The sequence below is a fragment of the Peromyscus maniculatus genome, chromosome 3, assembly GCF_049852395.1.
Source record: "Peromyscus maniculatus bairdii isolate BWxNUB_F1_BW_parent chromosome 3, HU_Pman_BW_mat_3.1, whole genome shotgun sequence".
Lineage (NCBI taxonomy): Eukaryota > Metazoa > Chordata > Mammalia > Rodentia > Cricetidae > Peromyscus > Peromyscus maniculatus.
In genome coordinates, this window is record NC_134854.1 from 110,298,276 (window position 1) to 110,324,329 (window position 26,054).

A 26,054-nucleotide genomic window follows, 5' to 3' on the forward strand; every position below is an offset into this window, starting at 1 on the left:
GGCCTCTAGAATTTGGGATCACATTTTGTGGGTGGCAGCAGCCAGTAGAAACAAGTGATCCATTCCTACCTCAGGAGAGTCAGATCAGCAGCTTGGTTCCGAGAGGCCGAGTTTCCTGGAAGGGAGCCCATTTATGCCACTCCCGTGATCTCAGTACCAGATGAATGAAAAAAGAGAAAGAGGCCATGACTGAGTCCGAAGAAGATTTCTATTAGAGATATAAGGGAGGAAGCAGGCAGAGGGAAGAGTCCAGGCTGCCCATGGCTGGCTGACTAAACTGGACCAAGAGAGGAGCCACCAACCCAGAGAGGCAGCCAGGGCCAAGAGACCAAGAGGCCCCTGTAGCCAAAATGACTGGGAGGTGGGGGGAGAGGAGCCCAGAAGCCCAGCGTCTGGGAGGGAGCTCTTTAGGGTGGGGGTGGGGGGAGAAGTGGGGGAGGGCAGGGGGAGCTGGCCAGTGTCCACTTTGATATGTTAACGGGCGCCTCATTTGCCCAGTGTTTGATACCTAACAATGGCGCATGAATAGTGATAGGAACAGAGGCAGTTTATTAAGAAAGAGGAGGACTCTCCTGAGGCGGCGGCACCACGGTCGCACCTTTATGCTCCGGACACAGCAACTGAATTCTGCACTTGTCTGTTGTGGGCTTTTCCTTAGCATGGCCAGGCGGGCTGTGCAGCTTTCTTCGCTGACTGACTTCTCCATGCCAGTCTTGATGCCTCTTTCTCCGTATTCCTTCTGTGCTGGCACAGCACCATAGTTCACCCCCTCTGCAGGCTCTTGGGAAGACCGGCCAGCTTAGTGAGCAGCTCTGCCCGACCCCAGCCTCATTTCACTTCCTCTTCCCTGGTCTCTGGGAGCTCCTGCTTCTGTCTCTTGCTGTCCCCGCTGACCGCCTCCTCTCTACCCTGCCCCGCCACGCCACCTGCCCCATGACCCTGGAATTGCTGTTTCCTGTATTCTGGCTCAAAAAGGGTCGAGCAGGGCTGTTAATAAAGACTCGTTCCTAGGCCTCATCCTAGATGTTCCGTGCCCAGTGCCAGAGCTGGAGGCCTCCAGCTTTCCCACTAAAGCCTCGGGACATCCAGTTGCTTTGGGGACAAGGGTCCCCCTTCACCTGGTGCCAGTTTTAGTCTTGGTGGGGGGCTGTTAGCCCTGCTTGCATTTCCAGTGACTCCTCACCCCTCTCCAATTGCACCTTGTTTTTGTCCCTGAAGAAGTGATGGGTCCCTAAGGAGCTGGGATGGGATGAGAGGCCACCATGGAAGGGCCTAGGAATCAAAATGAAACAAGCCCGGTCAGCGGGGCTACATTCTTGCTGGGCCACTGATCTCACTTGAGTGGAGGAAGGAGGCAGAATCTTCAACCTAGGAGAGCAGGGCAGGCCCTGGCAGAGGGGACTCACGCTTGAGAGATCCGCTGTGACAGACAGCAAATCTTTACTCTTGGACCCATGTAAGCGGCCCTTTCGCTTGCCCACCACTTTCTGGGGTCCTATCCTTAGCTAGAGCAAGACTCTGTAGCTCACTACTACACAGTCCGGCACATAGTAGGCCCTCAATAAATATTTGTTGAATGAATGAGATGCGATTCAAAGCCAAGAACAGATTTGGGGCATTTCTGAATCTTTCATGTCACCATCTCCACCGGAGACCCGGGTTCGAGAGTTTCCTGGGGTCTAGGTCCCCTGACAAGGGCAGGTGGTGGGACCTCACCTCGGAGTCTAATAGAAAGCTAATTATGTGTCTGTGAGGGACCCAGAACTTCCCTTTAATACAGAGAGCGCCTTGTCCCATCAGCTCTCGGGGATCCTGAGCTCCCCAGCTCAGGAGCCGCTCAGCAGCTGCTGGGTCCTCGGTTCCCTCCTCACTGCCATCAGACGCAGACATGGGCAGTGTCACGGACTCGGCACTCAGCTGCGTGTGACTGCGTTTCTGCCTAGATCCCAGTGCTCCGGGATCCTGGCCCCTGCTGACCTCTTCGACTTTATCTCCCGTCCCCATGCCGTCCCTCAACAGGCCATCCTAACGCCTTTTCATTTAAGCCTTTTCTGGCTAAATTATCTTTTCTTGACTGTAATATCCATCCCGCTGTCACAGAGACCTGGTGTTGACAACACCGAGTGATAGAAATCTAGAAATGCCACTCTGTCTTGGACTTCTGTTTATGAAAGAGCAAACCTCACCAAGCCCGCCTGCCCCTCCTGGCACTGCTGGGCAGCCTCAGAAGAGGCTCCATCCTTTGCTCTCCTAGGACACGAGTGTCATGGAGAGGTGGCCCTTAGGAGGTGGCCAGGGCCTTATCTCGCCTGTGCCTTGTCCCAGCCTCCATCTTACATGAAGAAGCTGAGGTCCTGCACAGGACATATTCTAGAAATATTCCGAGCAGATTCCTCCTGCCCTTGTCCTTGCCACTGTCCAGCTAGCAGGGGTCGCAGAGGTACTGGGCAGGTCACCTCATGGGGGAATGAGAAGCCACAGGACTGGACAGGGGGTATAGAGAGCTTCCCTCAGCCTCCTGGGTCTTTGGCTCAAAGACAACCCTTAGGTGTCCTAAGAGGGCTCCACTTATGTGCCATTGGCGGGACTTGGGGGTGTATGTGTGTGTGCGCTATTTGTTGGTTAAGGAGCATCCTGTCCCCAACTCCTATGGACTGCCTGCACTGTGGAAGTCCCGGCCCCCAGCTTATCCTTATTGACATAACAGAAGAAACAAATTAATTTTTTGATAGCTCTGGGTCTTCTCTATATAAGGCCAACTCCTATGTAAACACTGACCAATAAAACCCAGCAGGTATTTGAGACATGTCCACCATGAGAAGCAAAAAGGCCATTTCTGTCCTTTTCTCAGTGGGTGCCGCAGAAGGAATAAAGCATATTTGGTGGGAAATGTTCATTTTACAAAAATTTTGAATTCTTCTATGTTCCCCTGCCCCCACCAAGAAGTTTCAGGCCCTGCCCTGGAAAAAGAAATTTTCAGTTCTCTAACCCATACATTTTACTCTAAAAATGTCCTCTTTCCGTGACTGGGATTAAAGCGGCTCAGCGGTGAGCGCTTGCCTAGGAGTCTTGAGGGTCTAGGCTCCATCCTATGACCAAAAAAGGAAAAAGTTCACCAAAATCAGTAGACTTGATTTCTCTCCCTTAGAAGTTTTCAAGTTAGATTTAGGTGAATTTTATTTTGAAGTTCAGGAAAGGATGTATTCCTCATGTAAAAGTATCCACCAACAAACAGCACTGGCCAGAGTCGTGAGCTGGCTGTGGGGTGACCCCGAGAGTGAGGAGCCCCTAACTGACCACACAGCCGAGGGCCGGGAGCTCTCCTGTCTGGGTCACGTTGTCACTGAACATGGCTTGTGTAGTGTCCGAGTAGTGTTAGCTATTCGTCTGGAACCCCGAGCCGAGGTTCCTGTCTGGGGTGAATGGTCAGATACACAGGGAGTTCCTAAACTTGTAGGCAGTACAAGGACATGCTTTTCACTAATGTTGTACACGTACCCCCAAATCAGTCCTGCCCCCCAGCCCCAGCCCCACATCAAAAGGGGCTTTTGGTCCTGTTGCTTTTTAATGGCATCATTCCCATGCTTTAGCTAAAGTTAGAGGGTCAGTGGCATACAGAAAGCCAGTGACTGTGGCTTCCGAGTGCTGGTTCCTTTCATTCCTGGGTGGCCTGGGCCAGGACCAGCACCCTGAATGAGAAAACCTCAAGAATCAGACTTCTGAGAGCTGGGCATGATGGCGCATGCCTTTAGTCTCAGCACTAAGGGAGGCAGAAGCAAGAGGATCTCTACGTTTGAGGCCATCCTGGTCTACGTAGTGAGTTCCAGGAAAGCCAGGGCTATGGAGAGAAATCCTGCTCAAAAGATAACTCCCCCTCTCCCCAGGGGAAAAAGGTAGGGGAAAGAATCAGACTCCTGGAAGTATCCTGGTCCACAGGCAGGCATTGAGGAGTTTCTGCTGGCCTTGCCCTATCCAAGTGGGTCTGCTGTTGCCTTTTTTTTTTTTTTTTTTTTTTTTTTTTTTTTTTTAAGCTTCCATAATAGGTCCTGCCTCTATAGGGATGAAATCCAATGTCTCTGGAGTGAGGTGTCAGGGCTCGGCCTTCCCCGAACACCCATTTCCACACGGGGGCCCTTCCGTGGTTTCTGCTTTGCGCTGCTGATGTCCCCAACACTTGCCCGTGCCCTGCCCCTCCACAGAAAGGCCCTCTCCAAACACCCCATCTGAAGTAGGGTGGCCCGGCCCCATTCCTGTGACTTCTGCATGTCTTTCCTTCGGGGCACTTCAAGTTCTGTGCGTTTCTGTGCTAGCTAGGCTCTTTGGGCCCTGTCGGCCAGTCTGTGTAACCAAGTCCTCTGTAACTGCGACTCGCGCTCACAAATGTTCATTCGCTCAGTGAGCTAGGAAGGTCTTCGGCCTTGGTGCTGGGGCCCTAGGCGCCGCCGCCGGCGGTGTGTCCGGCCACCCACAAGGCTGTTGCCCAGCCCAGGCTGGCAAGGACGAAGGAAAGGCCTGTTTCTGAGATTGTCCTGGTCTGCAGAGGACCCAGCTCTGAGGAAGAGGCAGCCGCCTCCTCCCTCCCTGCCCAGTTCTCAGGCCCCTCAGGCCTCGCTGCTGGAGGCTGCAGCAGCGCCCAGGGCCCGACTGCCTTGCAGCTCCAGGGTTGGCCGTTGGGAAAGCGTTGGGAGCGCCCATCCCCCTCCACACCCCATCTCCATGGATACCCACGCTCTCCCCACCCCCACCCCAGTCACGGAGGCGGCCCCCATTGCAGGCCCTGTGTGGCAGCCACTCACAAAGCCACCGTGTGCTCACAGACCCTTCTCCAGAGAAGTGGCCAGAAGAACTAGGGAGGGGCGTGGGGGTGTTGGAATGTTTGCTGCTGGGTCAGCCTTGTTCTTTGCAGCCCCGCCCTCCTCCTTTTGATCCTGAAGGCCCAGAGGTTTCCCCTTGGGGCCTATTCCATGTAACCTGAGGCCGTGGCTTTGGGGACTGCTTCCCTCCCGCACTTCAGCTTAAGGTGCCTCCTCTTTACTCTTTGCCTGGAAAACTGAAAGAACATTGCGTAGACCTCAGCTTACACCCTACCCCAGACCACGCCACACTTAAGCCTGTCAGGGAGGCTGAGGGTGTGAGATCTCCTGTGCCCAGCACAAGATCCAAAGGTTTACAGCGCCTTCATGCTGAGGCTGATCAACCTGCAAGCAGACCTCTGGGGTAGCAGTCACCAAGACCACGTGGCAGAGCTGCCTTCTCCAATGACCACAGGATGGAGGCCCATTCCTGGGTCTTCCAGGCCTGTGCAGTCAGCATCTCTGGCTCATTATCTCAAATCCCGACACTGGTCCCTGTGGTGGTCAGGGACACTGGGACCAGTGGTTCCCATACTTGCCTGGGACACACAAACAGCCACATACAATACACCCCTAAGGTCTCTCGTCCATCTACTCACAAGCCTAGTTTGGATTTTTTTTTTTCTGATAAATTTTGTTCCAGAAAATAAGAAAACAAACCGATAAAAACCAAGACAACAAGCCGGGCGGTGGTGGCGCACGCCTTTAATCCCAGCACTCGGGTGGCAGAGGCAGGCGGATCTCTGTGAGTTCGAGGCCAGCCTGGTCTCCAAAGTGAGTTCCAGGAAAGGTGCAAAGCTACACAGAGAAACCCTGTCTCGAAAAACAAAAAAACAAACAAACAACAAAAAAAAAACCAAGACAACAAAACAAAACACAGAGCACTGGTCAAATCCCTCTCAGGGCCGCTCAGACTCCAGAGCCAAGGAGAAAGGACAAGTGACGGAAGAAGCATTTCCTGAGGGTTAGAGCTGGAGGGGATAGAGGCCCTGCCACTGTGGGAAGCCCAGTGTGGACCCCAGCCCAGCTGTGGCCTGCGTGTGTGTGTGTGTGTGTGTGTGTGTGTGTGTGTGTGTGTGTGTGTGTATGTGTGTGTGCGCTTAACCTGTTTTCTCCTAAATCTCCCTGGGGGGTAGGGCATGCCAGAAGAGGGTGCCAGATTGCCTGGAGTTATGGCAGTTGTGAGCAGCCCCGTGGATGCTGGAAATTAAGCCCTGAGCCTCTGGAAGAGCAGCAAATGCAGTCATACTCTTGCCCAGCCTGGTTGGACATACCTGCCATCCTAACACGGGGAGGTAAGGCCCTGTTTCAAAACAAAGCCCTCAGATGCAAGCAAAACTCAAGACGGTTCTGTGGAGTGAGCTGCATGGGGAAGCTCACTCCTCTGCCAGATAGCTGCCTGGCTCCATGCCTGGCTCCTGGGCCCTCCAGTGAGCTGTGAGGGCACCTAGGGGTAGGCCAGCTGTGGGCATACTTGCTCAGCTGCTTCTTATGCCCAGTGTGCAGACAAAAGCTGGCGTTGTCTTCATATGTCGAGACAGCGTTGCTCTGAGTTCAGATAGGGTGTGCCTGGAATTCAGAGGCTGCTGAGTGAGCTAGGAGGGAAAGTCCCATCTGTGTAGAGAAGCACCCGCGGGTGCTGGCAGTGCTGAAGGGCGGGCTGTGTGGGATCTACGGGGCTACTGGAGGCTTCCCTGTAGCTCTCAAAAGAGGTACGAAGGACCCGTATGTGGACTCTGAGACGGGCTATGGTGGCAGGAACCGGGTCAGCCTGAGCTAGCCGTGAGTGGATGACAGATGCTGCCACCACACACGTGCCTTCTCTGACCAGACCCCTGTGTCTGTAGTATGTGTGAGGAGCTCTCTGCTGGCCTTGCAGCAGACGCTGGCTGTGTGGCTCAGTGGGAGAAGGATTTCTTACACACACACACACACACACACACACACACACACACACACACACACACACACGAGTCTCTTCTGGTTCCTATCCCCAGCACTTGGAACAGTCAGTCGGTGCGGAGAAGAAAGGACCCTTCACATGGCAGTGTCCAGACGCCGGTGCCAGCTGGTGGCACAGGGATCAGCTTGCTTGGGAAGGAGGATGGAGGTAAGGCTCTGCTGGCTCCTGATGCCTGTCTGTCTGTCCACATCTCCAGGCTTCATTGTCTGTCTTTCCTCCTTGCTGCCCGCCTTTGCTTCACTTCCTCACGCTCTGGGCCCCATGCTTTCATCTTGACTTTCCAGCCACTGTGGCACAAACAGGCTGAGGAAAAAGGGCGTCCGTCGCCCATTCTCTAGACACGGGTGCCTGTGGTGAGTTATTTCCTCTGAGTACCTATCGCGCTTGCCCACAAATATACTCCAGAGTTTTCCTTGAACGTTGGGTCTTATAAGACTAGGGATTCGCCAGGCAGTGGTGGCGCACACCTTTAATCCCAGCACTCGGGAGGCAGAGGCAGGTGGATCTCTGGGAGTCTGAGGCCAGCCTGGGCTTCAGATCGAGTTCCAGGACAAGCTCCGAAGCTACACAGAAAAACCCTGTCTCAACCACGCCCCCCCCCCCAAAAAAAAAAGAAAAAAATGAGGGGGGATTCATTAAGGCCACGGGGCATGCATATCATATGCAGCAAATGTTCTGAACAGGCTTGCCCTTCTTTCATGGAAGCTAAAGAAAAAGAGGACACAGGTACCCATGCCCGTGCCTTAGAATCCTCAGAGGATGCGCTGCAGAGGGAGACAAGGATCTGAAAGATGTTTCGAGATATTTCTTGTCTTTCAGATGGGTAGTCATCAGCAAAGCTTCCCCCAGACTGCGTCCTTAGCCACTGCAGTCTCTGGGTCATGGGCCTAAGAATGGAACACTGATATTTTTCTGCACAATGGTTAACCGAATCTCCACAGCTGTGAGCAGACTCTGCATGGGCTCAGTGATCAGACTGGTTTCTTACTGGGGAAGCTTTGGAGGCCAGTTCTGTGTTCCTTAAGTACTTGACAATTTCTCCTGAGAGTTGTCAATAAGGAAGACTTTCGGGAGAGCCTCCAGAAGCAACGAAGTTTTACTGGGTGTAGCAGAAACCCCTGGCTGCTGTAGGGTCTGGAGAACAAAGGGTTAAACTTGAGGACTCTGAAGGCAGAGTGGGATGTTCTGAGTACCTGGGGTGCTTCTCCTAGGTCTGGCTTCCCATGGTTAAGTGGGGGTGGGGGTAGCATCTAGTTGCACTTCAGACATTCCTTCCCCCTGGTCTGGCTATGGCATGGTCACTGTGTCAGGGACTTCTGGAGGACAAAGGTACTGCTATCCTAGTGGCCATGGGTGCCCTTGCACCTTGGGTACCACAAATACTTTTCCTCCCAATCAGATATTCCCTCCCCACACACTAGGGGTGCCTTTAAGCTATTGAGGATCCTCCCTCTCTGTGAGGACAGTGTCACAGGTGCTCCTGGATCCTCCCTCTCTGAGGACAGTGTCACAGGTGCTCCTGGGTGCTCCTTGTTGGCAACCTTGAACACTTGTCCTGATGGTTGTGTGGTGAGATCCAAGAGGAAAGGTGTGTATGAAGAGCCACTGTTGACAAATGGGCAGACTAGTTGGCAGTTGGCAGGCCCAGCATGTGTCTGAAAGGACCTGTAAGCTGCATGTAACCTGTTTCAGTTGGATGACATTAGTCTCAGAGACAGGTCACCTGTCTTCTAGCAATTGTTATTGAGGACTAGATGGGAATAAGCTATCAGAGGCAAACCTGTGAGCTCTCAGCTGTGGCTGGTAATGGGCTAGAGGGATTGGCTTGTGAAGGCTCAGAAGAAAGTTTGAGAATCCCTTGAAGACTCTCAGGGCATTTATATGATCCATGGTTTCTGGTCAGCTGGGGCTGAAGAGTTGGCTGTGATTATTAAAAGAGCAGTGTGATGGAGGCTAATCTTCTGGAAGTAGTTCTTCAGGGTCAGTACACAGGCTGTGGTCAGAGGGACCACGGCTGTATCCCATGCCTGCAGCCAAACTTGGTGATGTGTTCAGAGTCTCCCACAGGACACTGGGTTAGTGGCAAGAGCTGCAGGAGGTGCCAGGACGGGGAGGGCCCCTAAGAGCAGCAGCAGATATGGAGAGGAGCTGTGTGCCGTAGAAGGCAGAGCTGGAAAAGCGCTGCTCAGGCCCTCTGGAGCCCAGACTGTGAGTGGGTCCAGACTGGACACTGAGCTCTGATTGTGACTGTGCCCTGGTTCTTCCCTCTTGGAATTAGGAGGGTAGGTTTGGTCTTTGTTTCTCTGGGATTTCTGCAAATGACCCTGCATTGGTAGGTGGGTGGATCTCAGAAGAAGCAGATGGTACTGGCTTCTGGGCTTCTCCTAGTATACCAACAGGCTAAGGAGTGGGAGTCTAACCTACCTCCTTCCCGAAGCTGTCTCCAACTCTGACTGGTCACTAGATCGTGTGAGGCTGGGGCAGAGCAGCACCCATCACACAGGCCCTGTGAGGGCCTTCCGGTTCCTCTCAGGTTTGTGGGGTCTATTAAAGGAGAACACGGGCAGACAGGAGGGGACTGAGCCATGATGTAGAAATCCTAGTTTAGTCTGGTCTCTCCCTGGGACAGACTAGACCGCACTCGCTGCTCACTGCTGACAGACTGGACATGTTCACCCCGATGAACTGAGGAATCACTGAAGTGAGAAAGCACTTCTGACCCAAGACTTCTCTGTCCTCCTCCATCTCCTTGCAGACAGAACTATCTGGTTCCAAGACAGGTACATTCAGCTGTTCCTCCAGCACGAGGCACGGGTAGATCCTCAGGAATTCACACAACCCTGTCTCTTTTTCCTTGTCAGGAGGCATGGCCCTAGGATCCATGGGACGTTAGCCCTGCAGTAACTGAGACCCACGCATAGTCACAGGGCCTTCTGAGCAGAGGCTGGACAGCAGGGGGATTACAGACCCCATCACTTGGTCACCCCAAGTCTAGCCAGCACTTCAGGGTGAACGTTGGTAAAGCAGAACCTCGTATCAGTTTGATCCTTCTTCTTTTTTTTTTTTTTTTAAATTATTTATTGTGTATACAAGTGTTCTTTCTACCTGCATATATGCCTACAGGCCAGAAGAGGGCACCAGATCTCACTACAGATGGTTGTGAGCCACCATGTGGTTGCTGGGAATTGAACTCAGGACCTCTGGAAGAGCAGCCACTGCTTTTAACCTCTGAGCCATCTCTCTCTCCAGCCCCAGTTTGATCCTTCTTGACCATGGATGCTCACGATCTGGAAAAGTTTAAATGCATGACTCAATAGGTAAGACTCACCTGCATAAAACAAGGAGGCAGGTTGGGTCCAGCCAGTTTCCCTGGACTCAGCAGTGTTTCCTGGTCAGTTTGAGAGAGAAACGAATGCCTTTTGTAGATACAGTAAGTTGTCAGGTGCTGTTTGAACTCACCGAGATGCTGGCTCTGGAGGTGGGATTCGGCCCTCCCACTTCAGACCAACCATGTTTTGTCTCAAAATGTCTTCCAAGGCTCCTTTTCCTAAGTCAGTCTGGCCCCAACTTTGTGACAGGAAGAAAGGACAGCAAAATAGCCAGAGTAAAGGCCTGTATCCACGAGTAATACAGCTCTGTCTCTGTTACATGTTCATTCAAAACCAAAAGCAGTTACGGTAGATCACTCCATGTACTGTATGAAGACTGTCCTGTGTTCTTTATAAGGTTTACCTGGGAACTTACCAAGCCCCTTAGTTTAACAGCATGTACACATGTAATCACACAGGTAATGATAATTTATTATGTGTTTAGTTTAAGTTCAACTTTCTTTTATTAAGGTGGTGTTGATGTTCCATAAGATGGCTACATGTGTTTCCAAAAATGAAAAAGAAAGCTGGGAAGTGACAGGGACCTGAGCAAGTCATATATATATAAGGCATGTAGGTCAGAGTTTGTTTGGTTGGTTTTGTGTTTTTAAGACAGGAACAGCCCGGCTGTCCTGGAAATTGCTCTGTAGACTAGGCTGGCCTCGAACTCACAGAGATCTGCCTGCCTCTGCCTCCCTAGTAGTGGCATTAAAGGTGTGCACCACTACTGCCTCGTAGGTCAGAGTTCAATACACTGATGTCATACCTTGGCTTAAATTGATGGAGTTACTGGTCTATTCTCCATAACAATTCCAAGAACTGGCTTACAGAAGAAAAATGTATATTTAATCAAAGTTGAAATGCTTGGTTTTTGCACAAGCTTTATCTAAACATCACACAGTCGCTACAGGACCAGACAGATACCTTCCGGGTGTTCAGTAACCACATGCAGAGGCTAGACTAACGTGGTCAGAGGGACGACAAGGCAGAATCTTGCCACCTTGCCCTTCAGAGTCAGTTAGGTTTTGGGATTGAAGGGTGTCTCTCAAATGTTAAACTGTGTGTGTGTGTGGGTCTCCTATTCCTTTGTTCAGGACCATGGATACCCCACATGGTGAGCTCTCCCCAGTCTACAAAGAGGAGGGTCAATACAGAGGAAAAGGTGCTCCATGCTTCCAAGCAAAGCCCAGGTCAAGCAAGGCCTTTGACTTGTTCTCACATAGATGGAGAAACTAGTACAAGGAGCCAGAGGAGCCAGAGGTTCCTCTCAAGCCTGTGACCCGAGGAGCAGATCCCCAAATGGTCTTGACAGTGAAACACACAAAAACCGTGATTGATTGTGGCCCACTTATGGTCCTGAACACCCAGCAGGAACGTACAGCCAGGAAGTCGGATGGTCAGCCTGTCTCTTTAACAGTTTACGGCAGTAGTTCTCAACCTGTGGATCGCAACCGTTGGAAAACACTTATTTCTGATGGTCTTAGGAACCATGACACCGCTCAGTAGCAGAATTAGTTATGAAGTAGCAATGAAAATAAATTTATGGTTGGAGGGTCCTGAGACCATTGGGGATGTGTTTCCTGGTGGTCACGACCCACAGGTTGAAAGCCGCTGGCTTAAGGGCATCACACCTGCTACACATTAGGCTTAGGTCCATCTGAGATGTTCACACCGTTTCTAACAATTTTCTTTTTACTAAGAAAAATGCGTCCGTGGTGGAGCACCACACCCTTGCCTGAACTCCTCTATCCAATACTGCAGCACCCACCTGTAGCCAAAAAGAGGCAGGTCAGAAAAAGAAAAAACTAGGAAAAATCCAGTGTCAGTTAAATTTCTTCTCTTTCTGCCTCTCTAGAAGCTGCCTGGGAGGGACCTGGAAGTGAGTCTATCCACTCCACAGCCCTGAAATGCCTGAAAGCAGATCCTGGGCTTACCACTCTGGCCCAGGCATGGATGTGGGACTTTCCTGGGAATGGTTGCTCTACAAGTGTAGGGATGCTGGAGTGCAGGAATGCCAGCCCCTCCAGGGATCCCAATCTACAGCTGATGCAACAGGGTCCTCTCCACAGCAACCACACTGAAGGTAGGACCTGGTGTTAGAGAGGCTTTATGGACCAAGGTTCCTAACCTTTCTGCCTCCATTTCCCAGGTTTTGGACTTACAAGTGTTAAGTTTTTCTGCCCAACTATTTTAATTTCTGAAAACTTCAAAGTTGTTTTTTTTTTTGTTTGTTTGTTTGTTTGTGACATGATTTCTCTGTGTAGCTTTGGAGCCCTCCTGGATCTCGCTCTGTAGACCAGGATGGCCTCCAACTCACAGAGATCTGCCACCGCCACCGCCACCACCTGGCCTGATTTTTTAAAGTTTTTGAGTGTCTCACTCTAGCCCTGACTGGATTTGAACTGGTGACAGTCTTCAAGCCTCAGTTTCCCAGGGGCCATGATAAAGCCCCTGGTTCTATTCCTAACCCTGAGGACCAAGCATGGGGGCTTTCACCTGTAATCCCAGCATAAGGAGGTGTTCACAGGCATCCTTAGTTACAGTGAGTCTGAGATCTCGTCTCCAAACAGAAAACCTTTGATTTCTGATTTTTTTTCTCCCTTCGTTTTTTTTTTTTTTTTAAATTTATTATGTATACAGTGTTCTGTCTGCACATCTCTCTGCAGGCCAGAAGAGGGCACCAGATCTCATTACAAATGGTTGTGAGCCACCATGTGGTTGCTGGGAATTGAACTCAGGACCTTTGGAAGGGCAAACAGTGCTCTTAACCTCTGAGCCACCTCTCCAGGCCCTCCCTTTGGTTTTTCAAGACAGGGTTTCTCTGTGTAGCTTTGGAGCCTGTCTTGGATCTCACTCTGTAGACCAGGCTGGCCTCGAACTCAAAGAGATCCATCTGCTTCCCAAGTGCTGGTATTAAAGGCGTGCGCCACCACCGCCCGGATTCTGATTTTTATAAATGTGGTATTTTTCTTGGTTTCCTTTTGGGATTGTTCCTTACTGACTTAGTCAGCTCTAAGTTTTTTACATGAGTGTGCTACCTGTGGAAGACAGGCTTACAAAAAATAATCTTCGTTTTGAATCTGGATGCCTTTTCTCTGCTTTATTGATGGTAGCAAAGTAGTGTACCCATCTTGTTCAGGATCTAAGCTAGAATCTCAGCATTATCATGGCAGCTCTGCCTATGTAGCCTAGTGATGCTGAGAGGCTTCCTATCATCGCATTTCCCGCTTTTCTATCACAGGGATGTGCTGTTTGTTGTTTCCAAACCTTTCTGAGGGAGCAACAGTGAACCACAACTAAGCCCTAGGAAGTGAACCAGCTCCTGGTGGTAGTGTGGCTCAGTCAGTGGTAGAGCATGTGCTTGCCTAGCAACAAGAACCTTCTGAATCTTGTAATGTAGAGTGAAGGTGCAGAGCCCCGGCTACAGGACGGGGCAGGACAGACTCCCCCGTAGCCTTCCAGCTCTCAGCATACTCTGCCTGGCAGAGACCATAATCACAAACCAGGTCATAGGAAATACCACTTAGAGTTGCTGGTGGTGTTGGATGTTTCTGTGGTACTGGGTGCAATCCAGAGCCTCACCAGGCAAGTGGGAGCCTCCCAAGTCCTAAGCCCCCAGAATTTGACTGAGGCGGCCCTTAATCACTACTAGCTCAGGAACGTGCTCACTGAAGTGTTCTGTTTTTAAAAAGAATGTGGAAAGCTGGATGTATGTAGAGGACTGTTTTTTTTATTTTATTTTATTTTTTTTTTGACAGGGTCTCTATAGCCCAAATGTCCTGGAACTCACTACATAGACCAGGCTGGCCTAGAACTCACAGAACACCACCTACCTCTGGCTCCGGAGATTAAAACCCTATACCACCTCCCCCAGCCTTATATTTAAATCTTTTGAGACAGGTTTCACAAAACTATGTAGCCCAGGCTAGCCCTGAACTCCCCTTCCTCCTGCCCTAGCCTCCCTGGTGTTCTGTCATGTCTATCTTGGGGAAATGTTTTTTTTTTTTTTTTTTTTTTTTTTTTAATCAGTTGAAGTCTGGCTAGAGTTCAGATACAGGGCCGACCCCAAGTGTTCAAGGGATCCTGCCTTAGCCTTCTGTTTCATCTGCCTGCAAGTATGTCACAATGCCCAGAAAGATGTAATTTTTAACAATGAGTCTGTGCCAGGGGGGCAGGAGAAGGAAGGAAGGAAAGCAACAGGAGTCTGAAGATTCTGGGGAGCAGGTTAGTAAAGCCTCAATGGACATCTTAAGAATCACTACTGTTTAAAGTGGACTTTAACAGGCTTAGCACGTGGCTTATATATGCTGGGATACAGGTTCCTGCTCCCATCAGGGAAGATCTCTGAAAAGTGTCAGCTGTGACTTGGCCTGAGTCATTCCGTCTATCTGTCCGACTGTGGCACACATACACACGCACCCTGGTCAGGTTACAGTTGTATCTGAAAGCAACAAATGTCCCAAGGTCACCAGCAGTTTGGGGCTGCTGCTCTTTGGGAATGTTTTCCAGTCTATGTCCCACCTTTCCCAATACTGTGGTTAAGAGAAAGATCCACACTGGAGCAGGTATTCTAGGGTCAGGCATGAAGGCACCTCTGCCTGTAAGCACCATGAGGGTGGGTCCAGTGAACATAGAGAATGTCCCCACATAGCCAAAGTCTGCAAGAAAAAAGACAGGGCAGCTGTGCTTTGTTCCTGTTAAATTTTATTGGCATCACGTTCGTCTCTTTACAGAAGAACTCAGCCTACACCCTAGAATGTAGACTTCTGGAGGGGGAAGTGCTCCGGGAAGCAAGCCATGATGCAGGGCAGGACCTTGGGACGGGACAGAACTGCCAGGGCTCAACCCAAGAGACGGGTGGGTTAGTGCTGGGCCACACTTGGTGGGGGGGGGGGGGATAGGAGGAGGGGTCTGCTAACTACAGGTACCACAACCCTGAAAGGAGCCTTCTAGAACAAAGGTAGAGTCACTGGGACAGGTCTGCTGGGTTCTCCTTTCCTCTTAGAGTAGGATATTGATCTAAAGGGCACAGTAAAGTGTTGAATTGGAAAAAACAAAAACAAAAAACAAAACAAAAAAAAACAGAAAAGGGGAAAAAGAGAATTTAATTTCTGAAATAACGCAATTTATCCATTGTACACACTACTGTATTATGCAAATCAACCTTTTGGAAAATTTAGACACAGAGGAGAATATCTAGTTCAGTTTTCCCTCTGGAAAGATGAAAAGCTTTTTGGCTCTTAAGTCTTTGATAAAAGGCGTACATAATTCTTGTGTCTACTGTACAGAATACTGCCGCTAGCTGGACTTCCAAATTTGAGTCTCTAACACTCTTGTAATCCAGACAGGGTTCAACCCTCCACCTTGCACGCCTGCGTTAGAGGACTTAAACACACAATCCAGGAATTCCTTACACTAATTTATACATTTTAATTGGTTGCATATATTAACATGTACTATAAGATTCTTTTCTAAGAAGCATTACATAATAAATGGATACTGTAAAAAGATCTGATTAGTTTAAAAGTAACAAGCATTAACAGATACATACAAAACAGCCTGTTCAGAATGGAGCGTGGGGCACCAGCCTTCCCACAGGACCTTCAAAGGAGGGGTAGGTAAAAGACCACAAGACCGTTAAAAAAAAAAAAATCAGATAATTAGACACAGATGAACTGTGAACAGTTCTCTCACTCTCCAGTGGACAAAAAGAGTAAGTTTTCCGTGCCCACTGCACCCCAGAGCACCCAGGGTCTCTGCCAAATGCCATACACAGGGCTTACAGTGGGCAATTGCCCTAAGAGCCTGTCAGGCACAGGCTAGAGTTAGCTTGCTATGTGTGCGTGTGTGTGTGTATGTGTGTGTGCGTGTGTGCGTGTGTGGTGGATAAGTGTGTCTGGTGGAGTTTCTTTTGGCAGCTGGATGTGAGAGATCACGTTCTGTTCTGTTTAGAGGAGGAGGGTCGCGAATTGAAGGCCTATGTGTGTTCTTGGTCTGTGAAGGACTCTGTGCTCTGTGCTCACTGCCCCTTCAACAACTGCAGCTCTCTGCGGAGGCCTTGGCCCGGTCATTCTTGTCCAGTTTGATGGGTTCAGGGAATTCATTGTACAGCTCCACTTCTGTTTCCTGGTCAGGGGAGAGAGAGAGCTTGATGACTTGGGATATAGGACATTCCAGTTTTCAGTTTGGCCTAGGTACAGGAGCACACACAGCGAAGGTGCTTTCTGCCGGCTTCACAGAACTGCCAGCTCTTTGGTGTTTTTGTTTGTTTTTCCAAGACAGGGTTTCTCTGTGTAGTTTTGGAGCCTGTCCTGGATCTCACTCTGTAGACCAGGCTGGCCTTAAACTCGTACGATCCACCTGGCTCTGCCTCCCAAGTGCTAGGATTAAAGGTGTGCATGACCACTGCCCAGCAACGGCCAGTTCTAAACTGTTAGCTAGGGCCCAGCTCACTGCTCCATGGTCCCAGCATGCCACCATGTCCCAGTCAATTTTCTGGATTGCTGTCCAGGAGCTAGTCTCTTTTCTTCCCAAGGTTTGTTTCCCACACTGCAGCCTGAGGGGCAGCGCTGAGGGGGATATCATCACCTGGGCTACATGAGCAGCTAAGATGGGCTTCAGTCACTTCCTGGACTAATCCCTGTGAGGAGTAACTGAGTGCCCACACACTAAGCCTTGGTGCTCACCCTTCAGCACTGTACCCGAGAAGGAAAGTCTCCTAAACAGTATTATTTTTATTTTATTCACAACAGCTACAAAACTATAAAATATCTGTGGATACATATTGAACACAGATAAAGCAGAAGCTTTACTAGGGTCCAATATACCAAGTGTGCACACAGTGGTCTTAGTGTACTTACAAAACTGGACCACCATCACATCAGTTCCGAACACTCATCACCCCAAAAAGAAACCCTGTGCTAATTATAATTAGTAGCTGTTCTTTCCCCAGCTACCAACTAGAGGTAGGAGTGGAAGCCAGGGCCTCACATATGCTAAGCAGGCACTCGCCAATGAGCCACATTCATCCAGACCTGCCTCATTTCTCCTGTTCTACACTGGGTCTTCTTCCTCTGGAGCTCAGCCTGGCCCTGGATTTATGGGCAGTCTTCCTGCTTCTACAAGATGACAAGTGTGCACAGCATACCCTGATCTGGAAAGGTTTCCTGTTATCGGACCTCTAAGGTTCAGCCTGTGTTACAGCCACGGTCTACTCCACCGTGCCTGTGGCTGAACGGCATCTGGAGTAGATGAAGCAAGCGCCTTTTGTTTAGACACTTTCCAGCTGGTGAACGTTTGTGTTGTTTTGACTTTTTGGCTATTATAAGCAACAATACATTTATACTCCCATCAGTACTAATATATACACAAAAAGTAGAGTATGAGTGACAGCCTGGGACAATGGGTGTCCACCCAAAGTCTGTATGTCGAAGCCTTAGCCCTAGCACGCCTGTGCCTTCAGATCAGACAAGGTTATCCATGGCATGGGATCTCAGAGGACTTCCAATTTTCCTTTTCAGATAGGGACTCATATGTATTCCAAGCTGGCCCTGAACTTGCTATGTTGAGGATCTTGACCTCCTAAATCCTCCTGCCTCTACAGTGCTGGGATTACAAGGCATTTATTACCAAGCTGGGTCTATGTTGTACTGAAGATGGATCGATCCCAGGGTCTCATGAATGACAACTGAGCTCAAGCTCCAGAGCTGACCATGGATGTTGTTACTGAGACACCCCAGAGGGCTTATCACATTTGCTCTCTGAGCAGAGCAGCCCTGTGTGGACACAGCAAGAAGAAAGCCATCTGCATGGCAGTAGAGTCAGTCCCCTATCCCAAACCCCGGGTCCCAGACTCTACAACTGTGACACAACAAAATAAAATGTTTTCTGTATAAGCTGCCTCATCTATGGTCTTTTGTTATGGCCCACCCAAGTAGACAATACAGTTCCAACAAAAATCTCAAGGCTTTCACTTAGCTGGGGGTGGGGGTGGGGGTGGGGGTGGGATGGGTGGTTGGGAGGCAGCTACAGGTAGGCAGAACTAGACACTAAAGAAACAGAAATAAAGGTGGTCCAGGTAAAGCAATGGTTCTCAACATGTGGGTAGTGACCCCTTTTGGGGTGGTATCAGATATTTTAATTCCTAACAGTAGCAAAATTACAGTTATGCAGTAGCAATGAAATAATTTTATGGTTGGGGGTCACCATAACACGGGAACTGTATTAAAGAGTTAATCCAGCAGTATTAGGAAGGTTGAGAACCACTGAAGTCAAGGAACCCAGGCATGGCCGAGACAGTCAAGGAATTCTGGAAGAACAGGAATGCTTTAACTGGTCACACTTCAAGGGGACAACAGCTACTTCCCAACACTCATTCCCACTGGAAATGTGGGTCCTCTGAAGGGCAAAGGGACTAAAGCTGAGACCTTTCCAGTGTATCTGACAGAAAGATGACTTTTTCTTGTTTGGCACAGGGTCTTCTATACCCCAGAGTGGCCTTCCAATGTGCTTTGTTGCTGAGGTTGGCCTTCAACTCCTGATCCTCTTGCCTCCACTTCCCAAGTGTTGGGATTCTAGCATATTCTACCACATCTGGTCTTTTTTTTTTTTTTTTTTTTTTCCTGTGTAGCCCAGGATGTCCTGGAACTTCATCCCACTCTCTTCTTAGCTCAGCTCCCTAAGTACTAAAATCACAGGCAGGCACCACCACACCCAGCTAAGATGGTCTTGTCTTTTCTATAGCCAAAGCTATAAAACAACAACAACAACAACAAAAACCAACCAACCAACCAACCAACCAACAAACCCAGCTGGGAGGAGGGGTAAATGAAGTTGGAAGGTAGATGAAGGTAATGTGTACTCACCAAGAGTTCATAAGATCACTGTGGGCACATTCCCAAGGGGACTGAAAGGACTACAAGAACTACACACTGGTATTGCAGGGAAAAGGGGCCAGCTAAAGAAACCTACCCTGACCCTGGAGCCCAGAACCAGTGAAAGAAACACAGTTTGGCTCTCACATCAGAGCCATCTCTGTCCCCAACCAACTGACTAGTGAAACCAACCAATCCCTGAGCGCCCTGACCCTGGATCCCAGAACCAGTGAAAGATACACACAGCCTGGATCTGGGACTCGAGCCAGTGAAAGAAACACTTTATCCTCAAACCCAGAACCAAAGAAACATGTCCTGACCCCGAAACCACTGCCAAAGAAACATACTTTGTCCCTAGAATCAGAGCTGGTCAAAGAAATATGCCCTGGTCTTAGAATTAGAGCCAAAAAGCTAAGAAAGGCCAATGGAAAAAAATACAGTTTGACTCTGAAATCAGAGCCATCTCTGCCCCTGACCAATGAAACTAACCAATCCCTAAGCAGAAAAAATTAACCAATCCCTGAAGAGAAAATCTTCTCCCTAGAGAAACTCCACCCCAAGAGATCCTATATAAACCATCCTGACTGTTCAGTTTCGGGCTGTTCTTTCCCACCCTGGTAGAGGCAGCCATTCTCCTGGACCACCCTGGTAAGGGTGGGACCTTTCCAAATCTCTTTCTCATAAGAGTCTTGGGTGTGAAGATCTTCATTCGCCAGCACAGAGAAGAACCTTGCTAGGATGTCCCTTAGGGGACTGAACAGAAAAAAACCTTGTAGAGATGTTCCCTTAGGGGGGCTGAGCAAGGTGGAGCTGAACAAAATAACCTTGCTGGGACATCCCTTAAGGGACTGAGCAAGGCGGAGCAGAAAAAGTAAAAACTTTTAGCCAAAGCTGGAGGAGATTGCTACATTTCTGCAGGGGTTTCCCGTTAGCAGAGCGAAGCAAAAAAACATCTTGGGCAGGAGAAGAAGCAAAGCTCCACCGAGAAGCCCCCTTAAGTGGAAGCTGAGCAAAGCTCAGCTGCAGCGGTTCTCCAGGAGAGGAGCAAGATTGCCATATCCTGCAGAGAGACCATCCCCCACCGCACCCCAACTCCAGGTATCACCTGACTCCCGAACAGTCGGGATCCTTTTCCCTCCAGAACTGAGCGGTCCCATTGCAGCTCCAGGTATAGCCTGACTCCCGGAGCAGTCAGGATACCTTTTCCCCAGCGTTCCCAGAGTTGAAACACTAGTTTATAGGTATAAGGACCCTTGGTGAGTTAGGGAACTAAAGAGCCCCATAGGAAAGGTATCCTGGTCAGGAGAACTCAAGGACACCCAGTTTCTCTTTCTAGGTAAAGAGAAGATGAATTTTTTTTTTGGAGGGGGAGCTAAAGATCGAACCCAGGGCCTCTACCACTGAGCTAAATCCTCAACCCCAAGAGAAGATGAAATATTTAAAAAGCACAACAAACCTCATGAGAACGTGCAGGGGGCCAGCCAAGATTCTGTGCTGGCCATTCAGAGACCACACCACTGTGGGATATTTTGATAGCACTGTGACACTCCTGATACTGCCCAAAAAAAGATACTTTTAATCAGTGGGCGGAGCCAGTGACTAGCTGACCAGAATTGGCCATAGAGAAGCCAGCATTTAGATTGAGAAAATGCACAGGAAGGAAAGGGTGGGACTAGAGTTTGAGCTCTCTTGGTTCCAGGAGGGAAGAGACATGCTTCTTGTGGTGTATCCAGCCAAAAAGCAAGGTCAGTTAGTTACAACCCAACCTCTCTGGTCTAGCAGGGTTTTACCCCGGCCTTTGACTTTTGAGTCTTACTGATAAATAGAACGATACTTCAGCTGCTAAACTGACAGAGAAATACCAGCCCACAGTAGCCAGCCTAGGAGGCAAGGCGCCAAGGGACAGTGCTATGAGGTGGCAGTTGCCAGAGGCAGCAGTTAGTTGCGGCACCACCCACAGCTGGGGAGCTTCCCTGGGTGAACCACCCAGCCCCATCCTCAACAGCCTCAGTTTACCAGAGCCTCTAGGGGTCATCCCACAGAAAGAGCAACAGGAAGTGTTGGAGGGAACCTGACAGTGGTGCCAGTCAACAGAACAGAGAGGAGAGAGACTTCCATGTGTTTGCATTTCCACATGGATACATGCATGCTGGGAGGGGAGACTGGGGTGGTGGATGTCAGAAGAAAGCATGTTTCTTTGGGGGGCTTTCTTGGCATTTGGGTGAACTGTCCTACCTGGACAGGCCCACCACTGTCAGGAGGCACTTTGTGCAGCCCTCTAAGCCAGGACCCCTGCCTCTAGAACAGTTAATTCCAAGTCTCTGTCATCCATACTGCTGAGAACCAGTGCATTGACACCCAGCACAGTGCATTGATACCTAGAGATGAAGGGAACCTGTCTTGACTTCCCAGCTACCACCTGCCTCAGGCGTCCCTGCAGACACACACAGTTTTCTGTAATGCCGCATGATGATGGTGCCTTGTGGCTTACGTTTTTACCATGGCCCTCAAAAGTGCCAGTAGCTCAAGCCCACACTTTTGAAAAAACTCCCCCCTAAGACTGTGACAAACCCCAGGAGTTTGCATATGCTAAGCAAACACTCTAGATTGGCTATACTTCCAGTACTACTACATTGTCCTAGCTGGCCTTGAATCGCCATCCTGCCTCTGCATCCCTGCAATAGTTAGAATTAGAGGCCTGTGTCACAGGCCGAGCCTCTATACTACTGCCTTGGCACACGGTATCTTCTCACAGAAGAGAGTAGCTGGAAGCTCTGGGTTCCCTGACAGTTTTCTTGTATTTCTTACTAGTATACGCATAAAACTACTCTCAGAAAAAAGCCATTTCATGGTTTGAGAGTTAAGTCAGCTTACTACGTTCACCCTTCAAAGCTGGTGTTGCATTTTGCAGGTGAGAGGTGGAAGCCCAGACATGAATGACTAGGTGGCAACTGAGATTTGATTCAGGTTTATCTCATTAACTAGAAGCATTGACCTCCTATAAAGCCCAGGAACAAACAAGCCCACAGCTCCTTCACAAGGATGTCTGTTTTGTCCCCCAAGGTTTCACTATGTCTGGAACTCATTATTCAAGCACTAGGCTGCCCTTGAATGATCCGTATCTCAAGTAAGTGTTCTATCACCAAGCCAAGCCCAGCTCTGCCCTATGTCTTTTTAGATAACTAATAAACCCGTGGATCTCCTAAGGACGGAGGAGGAATATGTCATGACCTATCCATCTAGAGAAGCACCCTAGGTTTCCCAGCTGCAGCCTGGGAAGAAAGGCATCTAGGAAAGAACATGAGACATTACCAGAGGGCCAGCCCGCAGCTGGACAGTCCTGGAGACCCACCTGTTTAAGGGCATTCCGAGCAATTGTCTGGAAGGCCTGCTCCACATTGATGGCCTCCTTGGCACTGGTCTCGAAGTAGGGAATGTTGTTTTTGCTGTAGCACCAAGCCTGTGCCCTCTTTGTGGCCACCTACAGGAGGGAGGAGGACACTACTGACATGAACAGTGGACAATGAGTGACTCAGTCCTCCCCAGGACAGGGACACAGGAGAGAACAGATCTGGGAATGAAGATGAGTATGGCCTATAGACCTGAAGGTCTGGTCACTCTGCCGCCTGAGTGAGGGATCCAAACTATTTTGGGCCATGGCCAGACCTTGGGGCTTTTAGCATTGTGCAACAGACCAAGCCAATCCCAGGAGGTGGAGAGTGATTTCTCCTGGGTCCATGGCTAAGCTGTGGTACAACTCCATTTCCCCTCACTCATCTTGGTGGACCACGTGCAGAAATGGTAAGTGGCACAGACTTTGCAGGTCTCAGCCCTTAGATCTTTCCTTCCCTCGCCCCAGCCAAGAAACAGAGACAAACTCTGGAAAGGGAAAGAGATGGTCAGAAATAAGCTGAGCTAAAATTAACTATGTTCCAACAGAAATGCTGGGTAGACTCACAGCTGAGTAACACGACTCAAGGCCCACAGCATTCTTCCACTGTGAAGCGAGAAAACCAATTCCTTCCTTTAAGGTACAAAAAGGAAACAGAGGCTCTGAGAACCAAGAGCCTCACATCAAAGCTGGCCAGGGTCAGCTGGGGGACTGGGTGACAAGCACTGCTACCAGCACCTTCCCAAATTACTCTAAGCATGGAAGAGAACCCTCCAAACTCCAAGGTATTAGAGAAGGGGCCTGTGGGGGTAACTTTCATGTTAGTACTTACTTGTCTGTTTTCAAGGTCAATCTTGTTTCCCAACACAACAAAAGGGAAGTTCTCAGGATCCCGGGGGCTGGCCTGGATAAGAAACTCGTCTCTCCAGCTGTCAAGGGTTTTGAATGTGTTGGGGGCAGTCACATCAAACACCAGAACACAGCAATCTGCACCTCTGTAGAAGGCCACACCAAGAGACTGGAACCGTTCTTGACCAGCTGTGTCCCATATCTATAAGAAACAAAACACCTGGTCTCTAGGAGATGCTGGGTAGTGTGGATGTGTATGTGTGTGCACACACATTTAGAGGAGGGAGTGACATGAGTTTCCTCTCCTCTCAGGTATGTACACAGAAAATGAAGTTACAACCTCAAGACTTAGGTATTCTGTGAACTCTCTAAAGGCTTGATTATTGTGCTTTATTTGAATGCTCTACGTAGCCATGGCAGGCCTTGAACTTGCAATCCTTCTGCCTCAGCTTCCTGGGTGTTGAGAGTACAAGTATGCATTACCACAAGCTTTTCTAGAGGTAGTAGAAATAAAGGATTACTAATGAAAACAGTATTTGTATCAATGGATTTTTAACAATCTTTAATTCTTTAATCAAAAAGTGGTTTTTGTTTTTAATTCAAAACAAAACCAAAATTAATTAAAATTCCTTACAAAAACTATCTGGAGAGATGAGAGCAACAGAGTAGAAGCAGCAGCAGGTCCCACTGGTTCAGCATAGACCCTGTCCTACAGGGTCATGTTCAACTGAGGTGCAAACAGTATAAGGAATTCAAAGACACAACAGACAAAAACTGAAGAAAAAACTCAAGTGGAAACTGAGGCATTACTCCTGGCAAGTTTCTAAATTTATCTTAGCTTCAAACTTAAAAAGTACAATTCATTTTTGTCAAGAACAAAAAAATAAAAGACTACAACCCTACGCCAAATGGTCCTTTTTAAATTTTCTGAGTATTTTTGGAAGGTGGTGCTGAGAACAGAACACAGGGCACTGCAGACTCTGAGCACGCTCTACTGCTCATCTATATAATAGATTCCCAAATGAAATGTTTTTTCTTTTATTTCCAAAATTATACCCATATATTTACCTATCCAATGCCCTGATATAATTTTTTGAGGGTACTACAGAAGGAACACATGGCCTCATGAATGCTAAGTACACATTCTACCACCTGCTAAGTATTAACACTGCTACTGTACTTATTTTTCATGTTTTATTTTGTTTTTTAAGAGTAAACCTATGGCTGGAGAGATGGCTCAGCAGTTAAGAGCACTGGCTGCTCTTCCCGAGTACTCAGGTTTGCTTCCCAGCACCTGGGTGTGATTCCCAGCACCCACGTGGCAACTCCTAACTATCTGTAATTCCAATTCTAGATCTGATGCCTTTCTTGTGGCTCCTGTGGACTCCAGGCAGCAATATGGCACAGAGACATACATGCACATAAGACACTACCCCATGACACTTTTTCCTCACTCCCTAGAAATCAAATGGCTCTTGAAGAAACGTCTTACACCAATAGTACTCTGCAGTAAATCTCTTTCCACTTGTCTTTTCTCATATCCAAAGTTAACAGCTAACCGTACCCACGGCCTTATTGTTCCGCACTTTATTCCCTGGCCATCCATCCATCCTCATATGCAGGGTTGCAAGGAATACTCTTAAGCCACCTTGACATTACTCCAATCCCTGAAATCAGGCTTCTAGGCCATTAAGGTTTCTCTGTGACCTGCCACTTGCCACAGGCTGCCATTCTGCCTACTTAACCACAGGCTGCACGCCAGCATGTGCTCCTGGTCAGTGATTCTTTGGCTTTCCGGGAATCACCGTCTTTAGGTATTTGATTTAATGTGGTCTCATATAATCTTGATCTTTTATGACTTGTTCTTGCTGCACTTTAAATGTCAAAGGTCAAAAACAGCCTCTACTTTACATCTGAACAGTTTTACTTTATGTTTTTCCACCTCACCCAGGCCCTGAAGCCTCTAGCCACTTTGCCTGCAGGTTCCACTCCAGTCCGAGTAGAAGCTCTGTCCTCAGAGTTCCCAGCAAGGTCCTGTGCCTATGGCTTGTCCCATGGCCTTCTGTGTCTGTGCCAATACCACTGCTTCAGTGATTTCAGCTCGCCAAGTTCCTGAGTGTTCACCAATAGCTGACTCCTAGCTTTTTCCTTAATAGTATCAGAAATACAAATGGTAAAACAGCCACCACTGCTCTTCACTGGACCTCACAACCCGTAACCCAAATCCTGGTTTCCATACAGTAGGACCCAATGTGGGCCACACCTGAGGATCCAACTAACAAGAGGCCATGACTTTAGTAGGCATTTATGGATTTCCCTTCTTATCATTATTCCTAGACACAGTCTAATAACTGCTTACATGGGATTAGGTCTTATAAGTAATTTGGAGATTATTTAAAGTTATACTGGAGGGTATCCTTACATTCTATGACAAATCAATTTTATTATACAATTCATTTCTAATTAAAATTTTTATTATTATTGCCTGCGTGTATGTCTGTGTACCATGTGCATGCCTGGTGTTCAAAGAGGCCAGAAAAGATCATCTGATTCCCTGGGACTAGAGTTATAGGCGGTTGTGTATACCACTGTGCATGCTGGGATTCAAACCTGGGTCCTCTGAAAAAAGCTCGTAAAACATTTCAACATCTCTCCAGCCCACAGTGACCTTGAACTTACTCTGCAGCTAAAGGTGGCCTTAGACTTCTGATCCTTCTGCCTGCAGCTCCCAAGGGCTGGGATTATAAGGAAGCACCA

General features: G+C 48.9%; 1 protein-coding gene and 1 long non-coding RNA gene across 9 annotated transcripts in view; one reads left to right on the forward strand and one right to left on the reverse strand.

Moving 5' to 3' along the window:
* Positions 1-470: 470 nt before the first annotated feature.
* Positions 471-18,079, forward strand: LOC121828200 (uncharacterized). Of its 6 annotated transcripts, XR_013049979.1 has the most exons (8): positions 471-5,020; positions 5,990-6,148; positions 6,851-6,963; positions 9,446-9,596; positions 9,678-9,855; positions 10,072-10,133; positions 12,040-12,267; positions 17,137-18,079. It is a non-coding gene; the product is annotated as an uncharacterized LOC121828200 (long non-coding RNA). The 6 variants fall into 6 exon arrangements; XR_013049977.1 differs by lacking the exon at positions 9,446-9,596 and having other exon boundaries at positions 3,065-5,020; XR_013049976.1 differs by lacking the exons at positions 9,446-9,596; positions 9,678-9,855; positions 10,072-10,133 and adding an exon at positions 13,943-14,408 and having other exon boundaries at positions 3,062-5,020; positions 17,705-18,079.
* The window catches only part of Rab7a (RAB7A, member RAS oncogene family), a 55,375-nt gene continuing 44,192 nt past the window's right edge, over positions 14,872-26,054 (reverse strand). For all 3 annotated transcript variants that reach the window (XM_006995384.3, XM_006995385.4, XM_076567280.1), the window contains exons 4-6: positions 23,281-23,499; positions 22,410-22,538; positions 14,872-16,310 (exon numbers count right to left, since the gene is read on the reverse strand). In XM_006995384.3, the coding sequence (XP_006995446.1) occupies positions 16,215-16,310; positions 22,410-22,538; positions 23,281-23,499 (444 nt within the window). In that variant the 3' untranslated portion in view covers positions 14,872-16,214. The remainder of the gene's footprint in view (positions 16,311-22,409; positions 22,539-23,280; positions 23,500-26,054) is intronic.